Genomic DNA, 20118 nt, shown 5'->3' with positions numbered 1-20118 from the left:
ACATCTACCATATGTTCATCTACATCTACTATATGATTTGCCTGAGAAGCTGGACATGAAAAAAAAGAAAAGAAGTGTAGCTGCTGACAGAAGCACATTGTATATATGTTATATAATTTCATAGTTGGTTAGAGTAAATAAATACAATGTATAAATATAGGTTCATATTTACATTTAATGTGATTAAAAATGTATTTTCTTTGGTAATTTCATGCAAGTATAAGTTAACTTTATTTTTGTTACAAAACTCATGTAAATTGGAGAGGAACATATTTTTTGTTCCGGTTTGGTCACATTGTTGGGGGGACAATTAATATGTGACGGAAAAAAGGGAAGCAGCATGAGACAGCAAATGGAAGAGGTTAATGGAGTCTCGGCTTGAAAATAAACTTTATTCTCTCAGAGTTTGTGAGGCCAATGAGGTATGATTCTTTTTGATATGTATGTAAAATCAATGTGTTTTATGTTATTGGATGTCAGACTAATTGTAAGTTCTGTTTCTCTTATTTATTAGTTCTGACGGCATTATTTTGGCATTGTGTTGGCATCTTTGTGAAGAGGAGAAGGCGTGGCTGAAAATAAATGTCTGAGAAAAACGAACAACTTGAGCCTTGATTAAGACCTCGGAGGGAGTAACAGTCAGAACTCAGCCTACATCGCGCTGAAGAGAAAGAGAGACGAGAGGGAGCCTGTCGCAGCAGCGGAGCCGTTAACGAGCAGCTGTTTGATGAGTGACATCGCTCTCAATCTTCAAAGGAAAGAAGCCGCATGCACGGAAATCCAGAAGCAATCAGGGTCCAACGGTGCAGCGTGGTTAACTCAACACCAAGTAACACGTTTAAAACAAGTTAAATGTGAATGTTGGTTTAACCTGCTAACTTTAAAAGGGACTTTCTAAATGCTAAAAGGGATATCCTGCTGTGGTGTTAAGTAATTATTTAAGTTAAGAAAGTGCTTGTATGATACAAGGTGATTATCATTGCAAAGCTTATCTTAAATTAATTGCTTGTTTTGGTTTTGGCAATTTAAAAGAGCACATCAAGGTATTTAAAAGGCACATTTATAATACATTTTTTGATATTGAAATGTATGTGTGTTTTATAACAAGTGGAAGAAGATAAACTTTAACTAAAAATACTGTCATAATACACAAACTTTATTTTTGAAAGAAAAAGCAAACCTAAACATATCTAAGTTGACAGTTAGCCTACATTTACATTTTTATTCAACTACAGTTAATACATTTTCATCCAAACTTTCAAGTTGGCTAATATTCAAACCAAATTAAGCTAAAACACAAAATCAATAGGCTAGCAACATGTCTGACCAAGAATGCATTGACACTCGACACGCTGTGGTGTTGCTGCAAGAAGATCCTGGAGAAGTTGCGATCCCAAATCCCCATGAGCCGAGCACAAGTCAAGCAGTGAAAGAAGAGGGCTTAAGGAAAAGTACAAGACCCAGAAAGCTCACTGAGAAAGGCCAAGCGTTTCATGAGGAAATGGTGAGCAAGCTTCAAGCTCGATTCAACGCCAGTTATGAAAAGTGGAAATCTACTGCCAAACAAGCAAAAAGAGCACTTGACGCATCTGATATAGCAAGCTTGCACGATCACATTGCTCGTATACAAGAAACGTCTGGTGAAGTCATGCAAGCATATGAAGAAATACGTAGTCATGAAACTCCTGATGGAAACACTCGCCGCAGAGTTGACACATGTGATGCAGTTTCTCAGAAGGTTTTCCAACAAGCACAAGAGAATCTTGCAGCAGAAGAAGATGAGCGAGATCAAGACAAGAGGTCATTTAACTGGAGTGAAACTCGCTCAGCGTTTATATTAGCATCGTTGCAAAGATCCAAAAACTCAAGTAGTCGACGTTCAAGTCAGCTGTCTGCAAAAAGGCAAGACGCAGCAGCAGAAGTAGCTGCAGCTGAAGCCACTCTGTTGGTCTTAGAAGAAATGGAACGTGGCAAAAGTGAACTCGAAATGCTTGAGAAAGAAATGAAACGAAAGAAGAGGGAGCTTGAACGCTTGGAAACGGTAAAGCAAATGAATGCTGCAAAAGCGCGACTGGAAGTGTATGAACAAGAAGGCAACTCATGAGGAATTGTCAGATCTTCTGCATGGAAGGAGCACACCAAGAAAGCTACCATCCAAGCCAGTAAGACATTCTGAAGTGAAAATTGAATCTTCAGGTTGCAATCCATATGCACAACCATTCATACCAAAAGACACCACAAGAGGGCAACCTGCTAGCAATAAAACACCAGAAGATGGCATAACAGCACTGGCTACAGCCTTGGCAGAGTCCATCAACATTAGCCGTCTACCGGTTCCAGAGCCCGCAGTTTTCAATGGAGACCCCATCAAGTACAAGGATTGGAAAATGTCTTTTCAATTACTGATTGAAAGAAAGAACATCCCAGTGGCTGAAAAGATCTACTACCTCCAAAAGTATGTTGGCGGTCCTGCGAGAAAGGCAGTTGAAAGCTACTTTCTGCTTGGAACAGAAATGGCATACCGTACAGCTTGGAACACTCTGGAAGAAAGATATGGTAGTCCATTTGTAATCGCCAAAGCTTTCAGAGATAAGCTCTCAGCATGGCCAAGAATTGGAACCAAGGATAATGTGGAACTAAGAGCGTTCTCAGACTTTCTCAAAGGTTGCGAAGTAGCAATGCTACAGATAAAGAATCTTCAAATTCTAAATGACTGCTATGAGAACCAGAGAATGCTCAGCAAGCTTCCTGATTGGCTTACGGCAAGATGGAATCGTAAAGTAGTTGAGATTGAAGATCAGTGTGGTTCATTTCCTACATTCAGCCATTTTGTCAACTTTGTAGAAAAGGAAGCCAGGATCGCGTGCAACCCAGTGACATCTCTAAGTGCTCTCAAGGCAAACGATTCAGAGAAAGAGAAAGCGAAAACTCCAATGACTCGGAATGTTGGAGCAAGAACATTGACATGCAGTACGGAAGAGAAAACCGATACACTGAAGTGTGAATTCTGTGAAAGGTCAAATCACAACATTCTGACATGTCGAAAGTTCATAGAGAAGGAGAACGCTGCAAAAGTGCAATTTGTAAAAGACAAGGGATTGTGTTTTGGTTGTCTTAAATCTGGACACATCTCAAAGAAATGCGAAAAGAGAAGTATCTGCAACACATGTAAGGGGAAACACCCAACATGCTTACATGAAGAACGAGACAAAGAGTCAAGAAAGAATAAGGACATCCAAAGGGAAACAAAGGGGACAAGTGAGTCAAAGGAAACCAAACAAACTAAGGAACCAAGTCAAGAAACACCAAATGAGGCTATCTCAAACCGTGTTATCCAAAGTAACAATACTGACCTCACATCCACAATTGTTCCAGTGTGGTTGTCCACAAAAAGTAATCCAGAAAAAGAACTATTGCTTTACGCTCTTTTAGACAGTCAGAGTGACACAACATTTGTTCTGCAAGAAAAGGCAGATGTTTTGGACACAGACAAGAAAGATGTGCAGTTAAAGCTCTCCACACTGTCATCCAAAGACACAGTCGTTTCTAGTCAAAAGCTGACAGATCTACAAGTCAGAGGCTTCTACTCGTCAAAGAGAATCCCTCTTCCCATGACATATACAAGAGAGTTTATCCCTGCCAATCTACGTCACATTCCCACTCCGAACGCAGCAAGAGCATGGTCTCACTTAGAGCACCTCGCTGATGAGATCGCCCCTCTAATTGAATGCGATGTTGGTCTGCTAATAGGTTACAACTGTTCACAAGCTCTGGTACCCAGAGAAGTCGTGTCAGGAAGAGACAATGAGCCCTTTGCGCAGAAAACAGATCTTGGCTGGACCATAGTTGGAGGACTTGATCCATGTGTTGACTATGGAGATGCAATTGGATGCAGCCACAGGATTGTTGTCAAGGAAGTGACACCCAATTCACCATCTGATCAGTTGTTGAAGGAAGTGCACTACATTTGTCGCACCCAAGTCAAAGAAGTGATTACACCATTGGATGTGATTAAAGTGCTTGAGTCTGATTTCAACGAAAGAAAAGTGGAAGACTCTCATTTCTCCCAAGAAGACTTGCGGTTCATTTCAATAATGGAAAGAGTAGTGAAAATGCAAGAAGATGGTCATTGTGAACTACCTTTGCCTTTCAAAAAAGACAGACCAAACTTACAGAACAACAAGAAATGTGCAGAACATCGACTCAAGTGTTTGAAGAAAAGATTTGAAAGAGACAAACCGTATCACAAAGACTACATGAAGTTCATGAATGAAACAATAGAGCGCGGAGATGCAGAAAAGGTGCCTCCTGAAGAACTGGACAAAGGTCCTGCCTGGTACATTCCACATCATGGGGTGTACCATCCCCAAAAGCCCGGAAAAATAAGAGTGGTCTTCGATTGTTCGGTGAAGTATGAAGGAGTCTTGTTGAATGATTACCTTTTGACCGGACCAGAATTGACCAACAAGCTGGTGGGGGTCTTGTGCAAATTTCGGTGTGGCCCAGGAGCAATCCATTGCTCTATTGTATTCGCAAAGTCCAGAGTAGCACCTATCAAAGTCACTACAGTACCAAGGTTGGAGCAGTCTGCAGCAGTCGTTGCAGTGCGTACAAGTGACATGCTCAATGCAGAGTTGGAGCTGAATGTTGAAGAATTCTTCTGGACAGATTCACAAGTCGTCTTGGGATATGTCAACAATGAGGCAAGACGCTTTCATGTGTTCGTAGCGAACCGCATCCAACGTATCAGAGAGAATACCATCCCCACACAGTGGAAGTATGTTGCATCGGAGGACAATCCTGCAGACCATGCATTGCGTGGACTCAAGGCCAAAGATCTAATCGCCTCAAACTGGTTCAGTGGGCCAAGTCTTCTATGGCAAGAAGAGCTACCCAGTGGAGAGTGCAAGGTGGGAGAACTTGACGCAAGAGACTCAGAAGTACGCAAAGCTGCCGTACACCGCACACTCAAGGTGGTTTCTCTGGAAGAACGTTTTGAGAAGTTCTTCAGCTGGTCGAGATTTGTCAAAGCTATTGCAAGGCTCACCAGATTTGTGAAGGAAGACCTATACCTACGCAAGAGATGGCGTAGAGTGCAATATCTCGCCAATGAGTTCTGGCGAAGATGGAGAAAGGAATACTTGTTGAACCTACAGCAAAGACAGAAATGGCAGAAGACAAGAAGGAATGCCAAAGTCAATGATAAAGTGCTCATACAAGATGACACAGCACCCAGAAACGATTGGAAACTCGCTAAGGTCACTGCAGTGTGTCCAAATGAAGATGGATGTGTGCGCAAAGTGCAGCTTCTAATCAGTGACTCTACATTAGATGACCATGGCACACGACTCAACAAGCAGACACACTTGGACAGACCTATCCACAAGACAGTTACACTGTTAGAAGCAGAATAGACCCACACTAGTCTGAAAAGGGAAAACACATTAGATTTGGTGGGAGTGTAGCTGCTGACAGAAGCACATTGTATATATGTTATATAATTTCATAGTTGGTTAGAGTAAATAAATACAATGTATAAATATAGGTTCATATTTACATTTAATGTGATTAAAAATTTATTTTCTTTGGTAATTTCATGCAAGTATAAGTTAACTTTATTTTTGTTACAAAACTCATGTAAATTGGAGAGGAACATATTTTTTGTTCCGGTTTGGTCACATTGTTGGGGGGACAATTAATATGTGACGGAAAAAAGGGAAGCAGCATGAGACAGCAAATGGAAGAGGTTAATGGAGTCTCGGCTTGAAAATAAACTTTATTCCCTCAGAGTTTGTGAGGCCAATGAGGTATGATTCTTTTTGATATGTATGTAAAATCAATGTGTTTTATGTGATTGGATGTCAGACTAATTGTAAGTTCTGTTTCTCTTATTTATTAGTTCTGACGGCATTATTTTGGCATTGTGTTGGCATCGTTGTGACGAGGAGAAGGCGTGGCTAAAAATAAATGTCTGTTTGAGAAAAACGAACAACTTGAGCCTTGATTAAGACCTCGGAGGGAGTAACAAGAAGTATAACACATATAAGAAGAAGCTAACTGGCATACTATGAACATGTAGAAAACAATATTACAGTCAATTATGAGACATGAACAAAAACATCTGTCAGGTTTGTCATTGACAGTTTGGTTATGTTTTGGTTTTTCCTCTGTGTGTTTCATTTCCTTTCAGCGCTCTTATTTTTGTTCAGTTTCCTGCTTGTCTCCCTGAGCGCTGTTTCCCCTCAGCTGCGGCTGATTGGCACCTGGCCACACCTGCTGGCAATCAGCCGGCTGCTATTTAAACCTGCCTCGCCCTCCACTCAGTGCTGGAGGATTGTAAGCTGCTACCTGTTTGCTGTGGACTGTTTGCAGGCTGCTGTCTCCAGTTTTCTTGTTTGCTGGTTCCTGTTCACATGTCTCCTGGTATCCTGTTTCCTGTCTCCTGGTTCCTGGTTTGTGTTTTTCCTGCCTTTTTTTGGACATTAAAAATCATGTCTTCCTGTACCAAGCCTGCCATCTCTGCATCTTGGGGTTCGTCACCAACACTTTCTGACAGCAACCTAAATAGCATCTATGGAAATGTAAAAAAAAATGCCAATATGGACAAAGTAGTTGAAATGCTCAATAAGTACTTTTTGAACTCTGGACCAAATCTGGAGGAAAAGATTCCAGATCCTGAGTCAGTTGAGGACTTGAATGACACTATAGATAGAAACCCCAGCTCTATGTTCCTAGAAGGAGTGACAAAAGAGGAAATAATCAATATTGTGAAAAAAGGTCAATCCAAGACCTCAACTAATTGCAACAAAATTGATATGAAAACAATACAAAAAGGTTATTGAAGAGATTTCAGAACTTTTAACAAACTTATCATTTCAAACATTCCCAGATCAAATAAAAATAGCAGAAGCTGTACTGATTTATTAAAGTTAAAGTACCAATGATAGTCACACACACACTAGGTGTGGCGAAATTACTCTCTGCATTTGACCCATCACCCTTGATCACCCTCTGGGAGGTGAGGGGAGCAGTGGGCAGCAGCGGTGGCCGCGCCCGGGAATCTTATTTTTTATTAGGTTGGAGACAAAGAGTTTAGAAACTACACACCTGATTCTCTACTTCTACCATTTGATACAATTATTGAAAAAGTGTTGAACAGATTAGACAAATTCATCCATAAACAGTCAGAGACAACAATGAGGATACAGAGCCAACATCTCAGCATCAATGTTAAAATGTGTTTATGGATTTAACAAAAACATTTGATCATATCTTAAACTAAATAGAAGGGTATGGCATCAGAGGGTTGGTCTTAAACTGGGTTAGAAGCTACTTAACCAACAGGAAGTAATACATGAAGATAGGAGAACACACTTCTACTAAATATATCTTGTGGTGTACCTCAGGGATCAATACTGGGACCAACATTGTTCAATCGTTATATAAACGACATTTGTAAAGTTACAAAGGACTTAAAGTTAGTTTTATTTGCAGATGATACAAGTGTGTGTTGTTCAGGAGAGAACACACAAAAGATAACACAAATAATAACAAATTAAAAAGATGCTTTGACAAAAAGAGACTCTTTGAATCTCAGTAAAAGTAAAATAAAGATATTTGGTAAGAGTAGAAGAGAAAGTCAAACACAAATAGACGGAGTAGACATTGAAAGGGTAAAATAAAACATTTTGGGAGTAATAAATGATAAAATGAACTGGAAATCTCATGTAAAAAATATACAACATAAAGTAGCAAGAAACACGTCAATAATAATCAAATAAAATATGTTGTGACTTTATATAATTTACTGCTCACTAGTGTTACATTTGTGATTATTGTGTAGAAATATGATGACATCATGACTAAAGTAGACTTATTCACTACAAGAAAGATGAGTTATAATAAAACATCAAGTTGGATATAGAGAACATTTATTTATTCAATCACAAATATTAAAAGTCGATGATTAGCAAACATGTAAAATGATGCAAACTATAACCTGCGAGCCAAGAATGTAGAACAATTCTTCTCCACTAAAGAGGAGAAATATCATGTAAAAGATGTGTATGCACGTACAAGACTTAAAAGCTTTAGTATATCAGTATGTGGAATGAAATGATGGAATGGATGAAGTAAAGAAATGAAAGAAAGCAGCAATATGATTGACTTTAAGAGACTGTTCAAACTACAAGTCTTCACTAAGTACACACAACTACAATTAGGATCAACATCTTCAACCTTTTTTTTTACATAAAGATTATTTATGTATTTAATATTTGTTTACTTACTATGGTATATCATTTATTTATTATTTATGTATTTCATATTTGTTTACTTACTATGGTATGTATTTATTTATTATGTATGTATTTAATATTTGTTTACTTACTATGGTATATTATGTATTATTGATGTATTTAATGTGTTTACTTACTATGGTATATTATTTATTATGTATGTATTTAATATGTGTTTACTTACTATGGTATATTATTGATTATTGAAGTATTTAATGTGTTTACTTACTATGGTATATTATTTATTGTTTATGTATTTAATATGTGTTTACTTACTATGGTATATTATTTATTATGTATGTATTTAATATGTGTTTACTTACTATGGTATATTATTTATTATTGATGTATTTAATGTGTTTACTTACTATGGTATATTATTTATTGTTTATGTATTTAAAATGTGTTTACTTACTATGGTATATTATTTATTGTTTATGTATTTAATGTGTTTACTTACTATGGTATATTATTTATTGTTTATGTATTTAATATGTGTTTACTTACTATGTTATATTATTTTTTATTGATGTATTTAATGTTTACTTACTATGGTATATTATTTATGTATTTAATGTGTTTAGTTACTATGGTATATTATTTATTATGGATGTATTTAATGTGTTTACTTACTATGGTATATTATTGATTATTGATGTATTTAATGTGTTTACTTACTATGGTATATTATTTATTGTTTATGTATTTAATATGTGTTTACTTACTATGGTATATTATTTATTATGTATGTATTTAATATGTGTTTACTTACTATGGTATATTATTTATTGTTTATGTATTTAATATGTATTTACTTACTATGGTATATCACTGTTGTGTTACAGAGAAGAAGGAAAAGGGATGAAATGACGGCCCGGTCACATTCATGTGTGTGCTGCACTGAGCCCACCTCTAGGAGCACGCCGGGTGCGCGCCAGTCGGGCTGCAGCAAGCAGCTGCAATCAATCGCCAGCAATCAGCGCACCTGTGGCTGATCAGGGGACCTGCCTTTATAAGCCTGCACAACCTGCTATCCCGTGCCAGAACGTAGCTACCTGTCCTGTACAGTAAGCCAAACCAATCTAGTTCTATGCATACTCTCTCTTGGTGCTTATCCCCCTCCGTATTGATTTGTCTCGCCTTTTTTTGTCAATCCAGCAGCCTCCTTCCGTTCCCACGTTACGAGGTGTGTGTCTCGTCTCCCCGCATTCCCTCTGCTTCCCTGACTGTCTCTTGGATCACGACCTCCCGCCTGGACACGGACCTTCCACGCCCTGACTTCCTGCCTGCTCACGGACCTCCGAGTTCTGCCTTGTCCTTCTTGATCTTCCGCCTCTCACACAACACTTCTGGTAACACTCAACAGCTAATCACCACACATAGTCTCACACACAATTTCTTCTATTACAGCTCCAAGGTGCAACAGTTTATTTTATTATTTCTCCAAGGTGCAAGAGTTTATTCTATTATATCTCCAAGGTGCAACCGTTTCTTCTATTATATCTCCAAGGGACAAAAGTTTATTCTACTATATCTCCAAGGTACAACATTTTCTTCTATTATTTCTCGAAGGGACAACAGTTTATTCTATTATTTCTCCAAGGTGCAACATTTTCTTCTATTATATCTCCAAGGTGCAACAGTTTCTCCTATTACATCTCCAAGGTGCAAGAGTGTCTTCTATTATATCTCCAAGGTGCAACAGTTTCTCCTATTACAACTCCAAGGTGCAACAGTTTCTCCTATTACATCTCCAAGGTGCAAGAGTGTATTCTATTATATCTCCAAGGTGCAACATTTTATTCTATTATTTCTCTAAGGGAAAACAGTTTATTCTATTATATCTCCAAGGTGCTGGGTGATGGGGCCGTGCTCTGGCTCCCACGCACTCTGGGAGTCGAATGTATTGTACATACAAATTCACATATGCTCACATACATACATAGGTACCTACGCTCCCACATACATACACAAATACAGTACATATTTACCTACCTAAAGTTCGTACATCCACACGCACATTCAATATACAAACATACATATACACATACTGTACATATACATTCACTGTACAAACACATATACACATTCTGTACATATACATTCATTGTACAAACACATATACACATTCTGTACATATACAAGTACATATGCATACATACACTCATGCACATAATCACGTTTCATCAAACATATATTAACGTTGTTGCCCTAGGGTAAACTGGGTGTAACACATGGCACACTGACAAAGCTTAACCTATTGTGACTATAACAATCTACAAGGTTAATGTAGGTTGCTTCTCTTTCTCCCCCTCCATTTTTCTGCATTCTTTCGTATCTCAAGTTATCATTACGTATATGTATTGTTGCATTTAAACAACTGTATTGTTGATAATAAAGGTAAATTATTGGTATTGTTCATTATCAATAGCACTATTTCTATTGGTATTTGTATTGATCCATTTGTAGTGTAATAATGCTCATTGTCATTTCTGTATTATTTTTTATTTTTCGCTAACTGCTTATTTGCTATTACTTTTACCATCATATTTGTACATGTCGTATTTGCTGATGTTGCTCTATTGTTGTTGTTGTTGTTGTTTGCTGTTGTTGTTTTTGTCTCTCTGTCTAATCCCCCTCTTGTCCCCACAATTTCCCCCTCTGTCTTCTTTTTTTTCTCTTTCTATCCCCTCCTGCTCCGGCCCGGCTGCACTAAATGATAATATAAATACATTTCATAAAGTCAAATACAAATAAGGCAACAAGAGAAGTATCCTACACTTCTCTTTTGTAAAGTAAATCTGAACAGCCGACATGGGCATCTACATCAACTATATGATTTGCCTGAGAAGCTGGACAGGACACAAAAAAAAAAAAAAAAATATCTCCAAGGTGCAACATTTTCTTCTATTATTTCTCTAAGGGACAACAGTTTATTCTATTATTTCTCCAAGGTGCAACATTTTCTTCTATTATATCTCCAAAGTGCAACAGTTTCTCCTATTACATCTCCAAGGTGCAACAGTGTATTCTATTATATCTCCAAGGTGAAACCGTTTCTTCTATTATATCTCCAAGGTGCAACATTTTCTTCTATTATTTCTCTAAGGGACAACATTTTCTTCTATTATATCTCTAAGGTGCAACCGTTTGTTCTATTATATCTCTAAGGGACAACAGTTTATTCTATTATTTCTCCAAGGTGCAACATTTTCTTCTATTATATCTCCAAGGTGCAACAGTTTATTCTATTATATCTCCAAGGTGCAACAGTTTTTTCTATTATATCTCCAAGGTGCAACCGTTTATTATATTATTCCAAAGTGCAACATTTTCTTCTATTATATCTCCAAGGTGCAACAGTGTCTTCTTTTATTTTTTCAAGGTGCAAACATTGATTCTATTATATCTCCAAGGTGCATCAGTGTCTTCTATTATATCTCCAAGGTGCAACAGTTTAATTGATTATTTCTCCATGGTGCAACAGTTTCTTCTACTATATCTCCAAGGTGCAACAGTTTCTTCTTTTATATCTCCAAGGTGCAACATTTTCTTCTATTATTTCTCTAAGGGTCAACATTTTCTTCTATTATATCTCTAAGGTGCAACCGTTTGTTCTATTATATCTCCAAGTTGGAACTCTTTCTTCTATTAATTCTCCAAGGTGCAACAGTTCCGTCTATTATATCTCCAAGGGACAACAGTTTATTCTATTATATCTCCAAGGTGCAACAGTTTTTTCTATTATATCTCCAAGGTGCAACCGTTTATTATATTATTCCAAAGTGCAACATTTTCTTCTATTATATCTCCAAGGTGCAACAGTGTCTTCTTTTATTTTTTCAAGGTGCAAACATTGATTCTATTATATCTCCAAGGTGCAACAGTGTCTTCTATTATATCTCCAAGGTGCAACAGTTTAATTGATTATTTCTCCATGGTGCAACAGTTTCTTCTACTATATCTCCAAGGTGCAACAGTTTCTTCTTTTATATCTCCAAGGTGCAACAGTTTCTTCTATTATATATCCAAGGTGCAATACTTTTTTCTATTATATCTCCAAGGTGCAACAGTTGATTCTATTACATCTCCAAGGTGCAGGAGTTTATTTTATTATTTCTCCAAGGTGCAACAGTTTCATCTGTTATGTCTCCAAGGTGCAACAGTTTATTCTATTATATCTCCAAGATGCAACAGATTATTCTATTATATCTCCAAGATGCAACAGATTATTCTATTATATCTCCAAGGTGCAACAGTTTCTTCTATAATATCTCCAAGGTGCAACAGTTTCTTCTATTATATCTCCAAGGTGCAACAGTTTATTCTATCATATCTCCAAGGTGCAACAGTTTCTTCTATCATATCTCCAAGGTTCAACAGTTTCTTCTATTATATCTCCAAGGTGCAACAGTTTCTTCTATTATATCTCCAAGGTGCAACAGTTTATTCTATTATATCTCCAAGGTGCAACAGTTTATTCTATTATTTCTCCAAGTTGCAACACTTTCTTCTATTATTACTCCAAGGTGAAATAGTTTCTTCTATTACTACTCCAAAGTGCAACAGTTTCTTCTATTATATCTCCAAGGTGCAACAGTTTCTTCTATTATTTCTCCAAGGTGCAACAGTTTATTCTATTATTTCTCCAAGGTGCAACAGTTTATTTTATTATATCTCCAAGGTGCAATACTTTTTTTCTATTATATCTCCAAGGTGCAACAGTTGATTCTATTATATCTCCAAGGTGCAGCAGTTTATTTTATTATTTCTCCAAGGTGCAACAGTTTCATCTATTAAATCTCCAAGGTGCAACAGTTTCTTCTATTATATCTCCAAGATGCAACAGTTTCTTCTATTATATCTCCAAAGTGCAACAGTTTCTTCTATTATTTCTCCAAGGTGCAACAGTTTCTTCTATTATTTCTCCAAGGTGCAACACTTTCTTCTTTTATTTTTCCAAGGTGCAAAAATTGATTCTATTATATCTCCAAGGTGCAACAGTGTCTTCTATTATATCTCCAAGGTGCAACAGTTTAATTGATTATTTCTCCATGGTGCAACAGTTTCTTCTACTATATCTCCAAGGTGCAACAGTTTCTTCTTTTATATCTCCAAGGTGCAACAGTTTCTTCTATTATATATCCAAGGTGAAACAGTGTCTTATATTATTCCTCCAAGGTGCAACAGTTTATTTTATTATATCTCCAAGGTGCAATACTTTTTTCTATTATATCTCCAAGGTGCAACAGTTGATTCTAGTATATCTCCAAGGTGCAGCAGTTTATTTTATTATTTCTCCAAGGTGCAACAGTTTCATCTATTATATCTCCAAGGTGCAACAGTTTATTCTATTATATCTCCAAGATGCAACAGATTATTCTATTATATCTCCAAGGTGCAACAGTTTCTTCTATTATATCTCCAAGGTGCAACAGTTAAGATCTTCTATTATATCTCCAAGGTGCAACAGTTTATTCTATCATATCTCCAAGGTGCAACAGTTTATTCTATTATATCTCCAAAGTGCAACAGTTTATTCTATTATATCTCCAAGGTGCAACAGTTTATTCTATTATTTCTCCAAGGTGCAACACTTTCTTCTATTATTACTCCAAGGTGAAACAGTTTCTTCTATTACTACTCCAAAGTGCAACAGTTTCTTCTATTATATCTCCAAGGTGCAACACTTTCTTCTATTATTACTCCAAGGTGAAACAGTTTCTTCTATTACTACTCCAAAGTGCAACAGTTTCTTCTATTATATCTCCAAGGTGCAACAGTTTTTTCTATTATATCTCCAAGGTGCAACCGTTTATTATATTATTCCAAAGTGCAACATTTTCTTCTATTATATCTCCAAGGTGCAACAGTGTCTTCTTTTATTTTTTCAAGGTGCAAACATTGATTCTATTATATCTCCAAGGTGCAACAGTGTCTTCTATTATATCTCCAAGGTGCAACAGTTTAATTGATTATTTCTCCATGGTGCAACAGTTTCTTCTACTATATCTCCAAGGTGCAACAGTTTCTTCTTTTATATCTCCAAGGTGCAACATTTTCTTCTATTATTTCTCTAAGGGACAACATTTTCTTCTATTATATCTCTAAGGTGCAACCGTTTGTTCTATTATATCTCCAAGTTGGAACCCTTTCTTCTATTAATTCTCCAAGGTGCAACAGTTCCGTCTATTATATCTCCAAGGGACAACAGTTTATTCTATTATATCTCCAAGGTGCAACAGTTTTTTCTATTATATCTCCAAGGTGCAACCGTTTATTATATTATTCCAAAGTGCAACATTTTCTTCTATTATATCTCCAAGGTGCAACAGTGTCTTCTTTTATTTTTTCAAGGTGCAAACATTGATTCTATTATATCTCCAAGGTGCAACAGTGTCTTCTATTATATCTCCAAGGTGCAACAGTTTAATTGATTATTTCTCCATGGTGCAACAGTTTCTTCTACTATATCTCCAAGGTGCAACAGTTTCTTCTTTTATATCTCCAAGGTGCAACAGTTTCTTCTATTATACATCCAAGGTGAAACAGTGTCTTATATTATTTCTCCAAGGTGCAACAGTTTATTTTATTATATCTCCAAGGTGCAATACTTTTTTCTATTATATCTCCAAGGTGCAACAGTTGATTCTATTATATCTCCAAGGTGCAGGAGTTTATTTTATTATTTCTCCAAGGTGCAACAGTTTCATCTGTTATGTCTCCAAGGTGCAACAGTTTATTCTATTATATCTCCAAGATGCAACAGATTATTCTATTATATCTCCAAGATGCAACAGATTATTCTATTATATCTCCAAGGTGCAACAGTTTCTTCTATAATATTTCCAAGGTGCAACAGTTTCTTCTATTATATCTCCAAGGTGCAACAGTTTATTCTATCATATCTCCAAGGTGCAACAGTTTCTTCTATCATATCTCCAAGGTTCAACAGTTTCTTCTATTATATCTCCAAGGTGCAACAGTTTCTTCTATTATATCTCCAAGGTGCAACAGTTTATTCTATTATATCTCCAAGGTGCAACAGTTTATTCTATTATATCTCCAAGGTGCAACAGTTTATTCTATTATTTCTCCAAGTTGCAACACTTTCTTCTATTATTACTCCAAGGTGAAACAGTTTCTTCTATTACTACTCCAAAGTGCAACAGTTTCTTCTATTATATCTCCAAGGTGCAACAGTTTATTCTATTATTTCTCCAAGATGCAACACTTTCTTCTATTATTACTCCAAGGTGAAACAGTTTCTTCTATTACTACTCCAAAGTGCAACAGTTTCTTCTATTATATCTCCAAGGTGCAACAGTTTCTTCTATTATTTCTCCAAGGTGCAACAGTTTATTCTATTATTTCTCCAAGGTGCAACAGTTTATTTTATTATATCTCCAAGGTGCAATACTTTTTTTCTATTATATCTCCAAGGTGCAACAGTTGATTCTATTATATCTCCAAGGTGCAGCAGTTTATTTTATTATTTCTCCAAGGTGCAACAGTTTCATCTATTAAATCTCCAAGGTGCAACAGTTTCTTCTATTATATCTCCAAGATGCAACAGTTTCTTCTATTATATCTCCAAAGTGCAACAGTTTCTTCTATTATTTCTCCAAGGTGCAACAGTTTCTTCTATTATTTCTCCAAGGTGCAACACTTTCTTCTTTTATTTTTCCAAGGTGCAAAAATTGATTCTATTATATCTCCAAGGTGCAACAGTGTCTTCTATTATATCTCCAAGGTGCAACAGTTTAATTGATTATTTCTCCATGGTGCAACAGTTTCTTCTACTATATCTCCAAGGTGCAACAGTTTCTTCTTTTATATCTCCAAGGTGCAACAGTTTCTTCTATTATATATCCAAGGTGAAACAGTGTCTTATATTATTCCTCCAAGGTGCAACAGTTTATTTTATTATATCTCCAAGGTGCAATACTTTTTTCTATTATATCTCCAAGGTGCAACAGTTGATTCTAGTATATCTCCAAGGTGCAGCAGTTTATTTTATTATTTCTCCAAGGTGCAACAGTTTCATCTATTATATCTCCAAGGTGCAACAGTTGATTCTATTATATCTCCAAGATGCAACAGATTATTCTATTATATCTCCAAGATGCAACAGATTGTTCTATTATATCTCCAAGGTGCAACAGTTTCTTCTATTATATCTCCAAGGTGCAACAGTTAAGATCTTCTATTATATCTCCAAGGTGCAACAGTTTATTCTATCATATCCCCAAGGTGCAACAGTTTATTCTATTATATCTCCAAGGTGCAACAGTTTATTCTATTATTTCTCCAAGGTGCAACACTTTCTTCTATTATTACTCCAAGGTGAAACAGTTTCTTCTATTACTACTCCAAAGTGCAACAGTTTCTTCTATTATATCTCCAAGGTGCAACAGTTTATTCTATTATTTCTCCAAGGTGCTACACTTTCTTCTATTATTACTCCAAGGTGAAACAGTTTCTTCTATTACTACTCCAAAGTGCAACAGTTTCTTCTATTATATCTCCAAGGTGCAACAGTTTCTTCTATTATTTCTCCAAGGTGCAACAGTTTATTCTATTATTTCTCCAAGGTGCAACAGTTTATTTTATTATATCTCCAAGGTGCAATACTTTTTTCTATTATATCTCCAAGGTGCAACAGTTGATTCTATTATATCTCCAAGGTGCAGCAGTTTCTTCTATTATATCTCCAAGGTGCAGCAGTTTCTTCTATCATATCTCCAAGGTTCAACAGTTTCTTCTATTATATCTCCAAGGTGCAACAGTTTATTCTATTATATCTCCAAGGTGCAACAGTTTATTCTATTATATCTCCAAGGTGCAACAGTTTCTTCTATTATTTCTCCAAGGTGCAACAGTTTATTCTATTATTTCTCCAAGGTGCATCACTTTCTTCTATTATTACTCCAAGGTGAAACAGTTTCTTCTATTACTACTCCAAAGTGCAACAGTTTCTTCTATTATATCTCCAAGGTGCAATACTTTTTTCTATTATATCTCCAAGGTGCAACAGTTGATTCTATTATATCTCCAAGGTGCATCAGTTTATTTTATTATTTCTCCAAGGTGCAACAGTTTCATCTATTATATCTCCAAGGTGCAACAGTGTCTTCTATTATATCTCCAAGATGCAACAGTTTCTTCTATTATATCTCCAAGGTGCAACAGTTTCTTCTATTATTTCTCCAAGGTGCAACAGTTTCTTCTATTATATCTCCAAGGTGCAACAGTTTCTTCTATTATATCTCCAAGGTGCATCAGTTTATTCTATCATATCTCCAAGGTGCAACAGTTTCTTCTATTATTTCTCCAAGGTGCAACAGTTTTTCTATTATATCTCCAAGGTGCAACAGTTTATTCTATTATATCTCCAAGGTGCAACAGTTTATTCTATTATATCTCCAAGGTGCAACAGTTTCTTCTATTATTTCTCCAAGGTGAAACACTTTCTTCTATTACTACTCCAAGGTGCAACAGTTTCTTCTATTATATCTCCAAGGTGCAACACTTTCTTCTATTATTACTCCAAGGTTAAACAGTTTCTTCTATTACTACTCCAAAGTGCAACAGTTTCTTCTATTATATCTCCAAGGTGCAACAGTTTCTTCTATTATTCCTCCAAGGTGCAACAGTTTATTCTATTATTTCTCCAAGGTGCAACACTTTCTTCTATTATTACTCCAAGGTGAAACAGTTTCTTCTATTACTACTCCAACGTGCAACAGTTTCTTCTATTATATTTCCAAGGTGCAACAGTTTCTTCTATTATTTCTCCAAGGTGAAACACTTTCTTCCAATACTACTCCAAAGTGCAACAGTTTCTTCTATTATATCTCCAAGGTGCAACAGTTTATTCTATTATATCACCAAGGTACAACAGTTTATTCTATTATATCTCCAAGGTGCAACAGTTTATTCTATTATATCTCCAAGGTGCAACAGTTTCTTCTATTATTTCTCCAAGGTGAAACACTTTCTTCTATTACTACTCCAAAGTGCAACACTTTCTTCTATTATTACTCCAAGGTTAAACAGTTTCTTCTATTACTACTCCAAAGTGCAACAGTTTCTTCTATTATATCTCCAAGGTGCAACAGTTTCTTCTATTATTTCTCCAAGGTGCAACAGTTTATTCTATTATTTCTCCAAGGTGCAACACTTTCTTCTATTATTACTCCAAGGTGAAACAGTTTCTTCTATTACTACTCCAAAGTGCAACACTTTCTTCTATTATTACTCCAAGGTTAAACAGTTTCTTCTATTACTACTCCAAAGTGCAACAGTTTCTTCTATTATATCTCCAAGGTGCAACAGTTTCTTTTATTACTACTCCAAAGTGCAACAATTTCTTCTATTATATCTCCAAGGTGCAACAGTTTCTTCTATTATTTCTCCAAGGTGCAACAATGTATTCTATTATATTTTCAAGGGACAAAAGTTTATTCTATTATATCTCCAAGGTGCAACAGTTTCTTCTATTTCTCCAATGTGCAACAGTTTCTTATATTATATCTCCACGGTGCAACTGTTTATTCTATTTTATCTCCAAGGTGCAACCATTTGTTCTATTTTTTTCTCCAAGGTGCAACACTTTTTTCTATTATTTCTCCAAGGTGCAAAAGTTGATTCTTTTATATCTCAAAGATGCAACAGTGTCTTCTATTAATTTTCCAAGGTACAAAAGTTTCTTCTATTATATCTCCAAGGTGCAACACTTTCTTCTATTATTTCTCCAAGGTGCAACAGTTTCTTCTATTATATCTCCAAGGTGCAACAGTTTAATTGATTATTTCTCCATGGTGCAACAGTTTCTTCTACTATATCTCCAAGGTGCAACAGTTTCTTCTTTTATATCTCTAAGGTGCAACAGTTTCTTCTATTATATATCCAAGGTGAAACAGTGTCTTATATTATTTCTCCAAGGTGCAACAGTTTATTTTATTATATCTCCAAGGTGCAATACTTTTTTCTATTATATCTCCAAGGTGCAACAGTTGATTCTATTATATCTCCAAGGTGCAGGAGTTTATTTTATTATTTCTCCAAGGTGCAACAGTTTCATCTGTTATGTCTCCAAGGTGCAACAGTTTATTCTATTATATCTCCAAGATGCAACAGATTATTCTATTATATCTCCAAGATGCAACAGATTATTCTATTATATCTCCAAGGTGCAACAGTTTCTTCTATAATATCTCCAAGGTGCAACAGTTTCTTCTATTATATCTCCAAGGTGCAACAGTTTATTCTATCATATCTCCAAGGTGCAACAGTGTCTTCTTTTATTTTTTCAAGGTGCAAACATTGATTCTATTATATCTCCAAGGTGCAACAGTGTCTTCTATTATATCTCCAAGGTGCAACAGTTTAATTGATTATTTCTCCATGGTGCAACAGTTTCTTCTACTATATCTCCAAGGTGCAACAGTTTCTTCTTTTATATCTCCAAGGTGCAACAGTTTCTTCTATTATATATCCAAGGTGAAACAGTGTCTTATATTATTTCTCCAAGGTGCAACAGTTTATTTTATTATATCTCCAAGGTGCAATACTTTTTTCTATTATATCTCCAAGGTGCAACAGTTGATTCTATTATATCTCCAAGGTGCAGGAGTTTATTTTATTATTTCTCCAAGGTGCAACAGTTTCATCTGTTATGTCTCCAAGGTGCAACAGTTTATTCTATTATATCTCCAAGATGCAACAGATTATTCTATTATATCTCCAAGATGCAACAGATTATTCTATTATATCTCCAAGGTGCAACAGTTTCTTCTATAATATTTCCAAGGTGCAA

The 20118-nt window shown here is 36.0% G+C and overlaps 1 protein-coding gene across 2 annotated transcripts; it reads left to right on the top strand.

Annotated features, from left to right (window-relative positions):
* The first annotated feature begins 367 nt into the window (after positions 1-367).
* Positions 368-11094, top strand: LOC133582913 (uncharacterized). 2 transcript variants are annotated; one of them, XM_061937021.2, is made up of 4 exons: positions 368-422; positions 515-6452; positions 9143-9364; positions 9456-11094. In XM_061937021.2, exon 2 carries the CDS (start codon positions 2055-2057, stop codon positions 5412-5414), a length of 3360 nt encoding a protein of 1119 aa, XP_061793005.1. In that variant the 5' UTR covers positions 368-422; positions 515-2054; the 3' UTR covers positions 5415-6452; positions 9143-9364; positions 9456-11094. The 2 variants fall into 2 exon arrangements, 1 of the variants encoding a protein (XP_061793005.1); XR_009812572.2 differs by lacking the exon at positions 368-422 and having other exon boundaries at positions 605-829; positions 6373-6452.
* Positions 11095-20118: the final 9024 nt, after the last annotated feature.

Source organism: Nerophis lumbriciformis, linkage group LG03 (genome assembly GCF_033978685.3).
Source record: "Nerophis lumbriciformis linkage group LG03, RoL_Nlum_v2.1, whole genome shotgun sequence".
In the NCBI taxonomy this organism is placed as follows: domain Eukaryota; kingdom Metazoa; phylum Chordata; class Actinopteri; order Syngnathiformes; family Syngnathidae; genus Nerophis; species Nerophis lumbriciformis.
The sequence above is the reverse complement of the archived record's forward strand: the minus strand, read 5'-3'. Positions and strand labels throughout refer to the sequence as shown.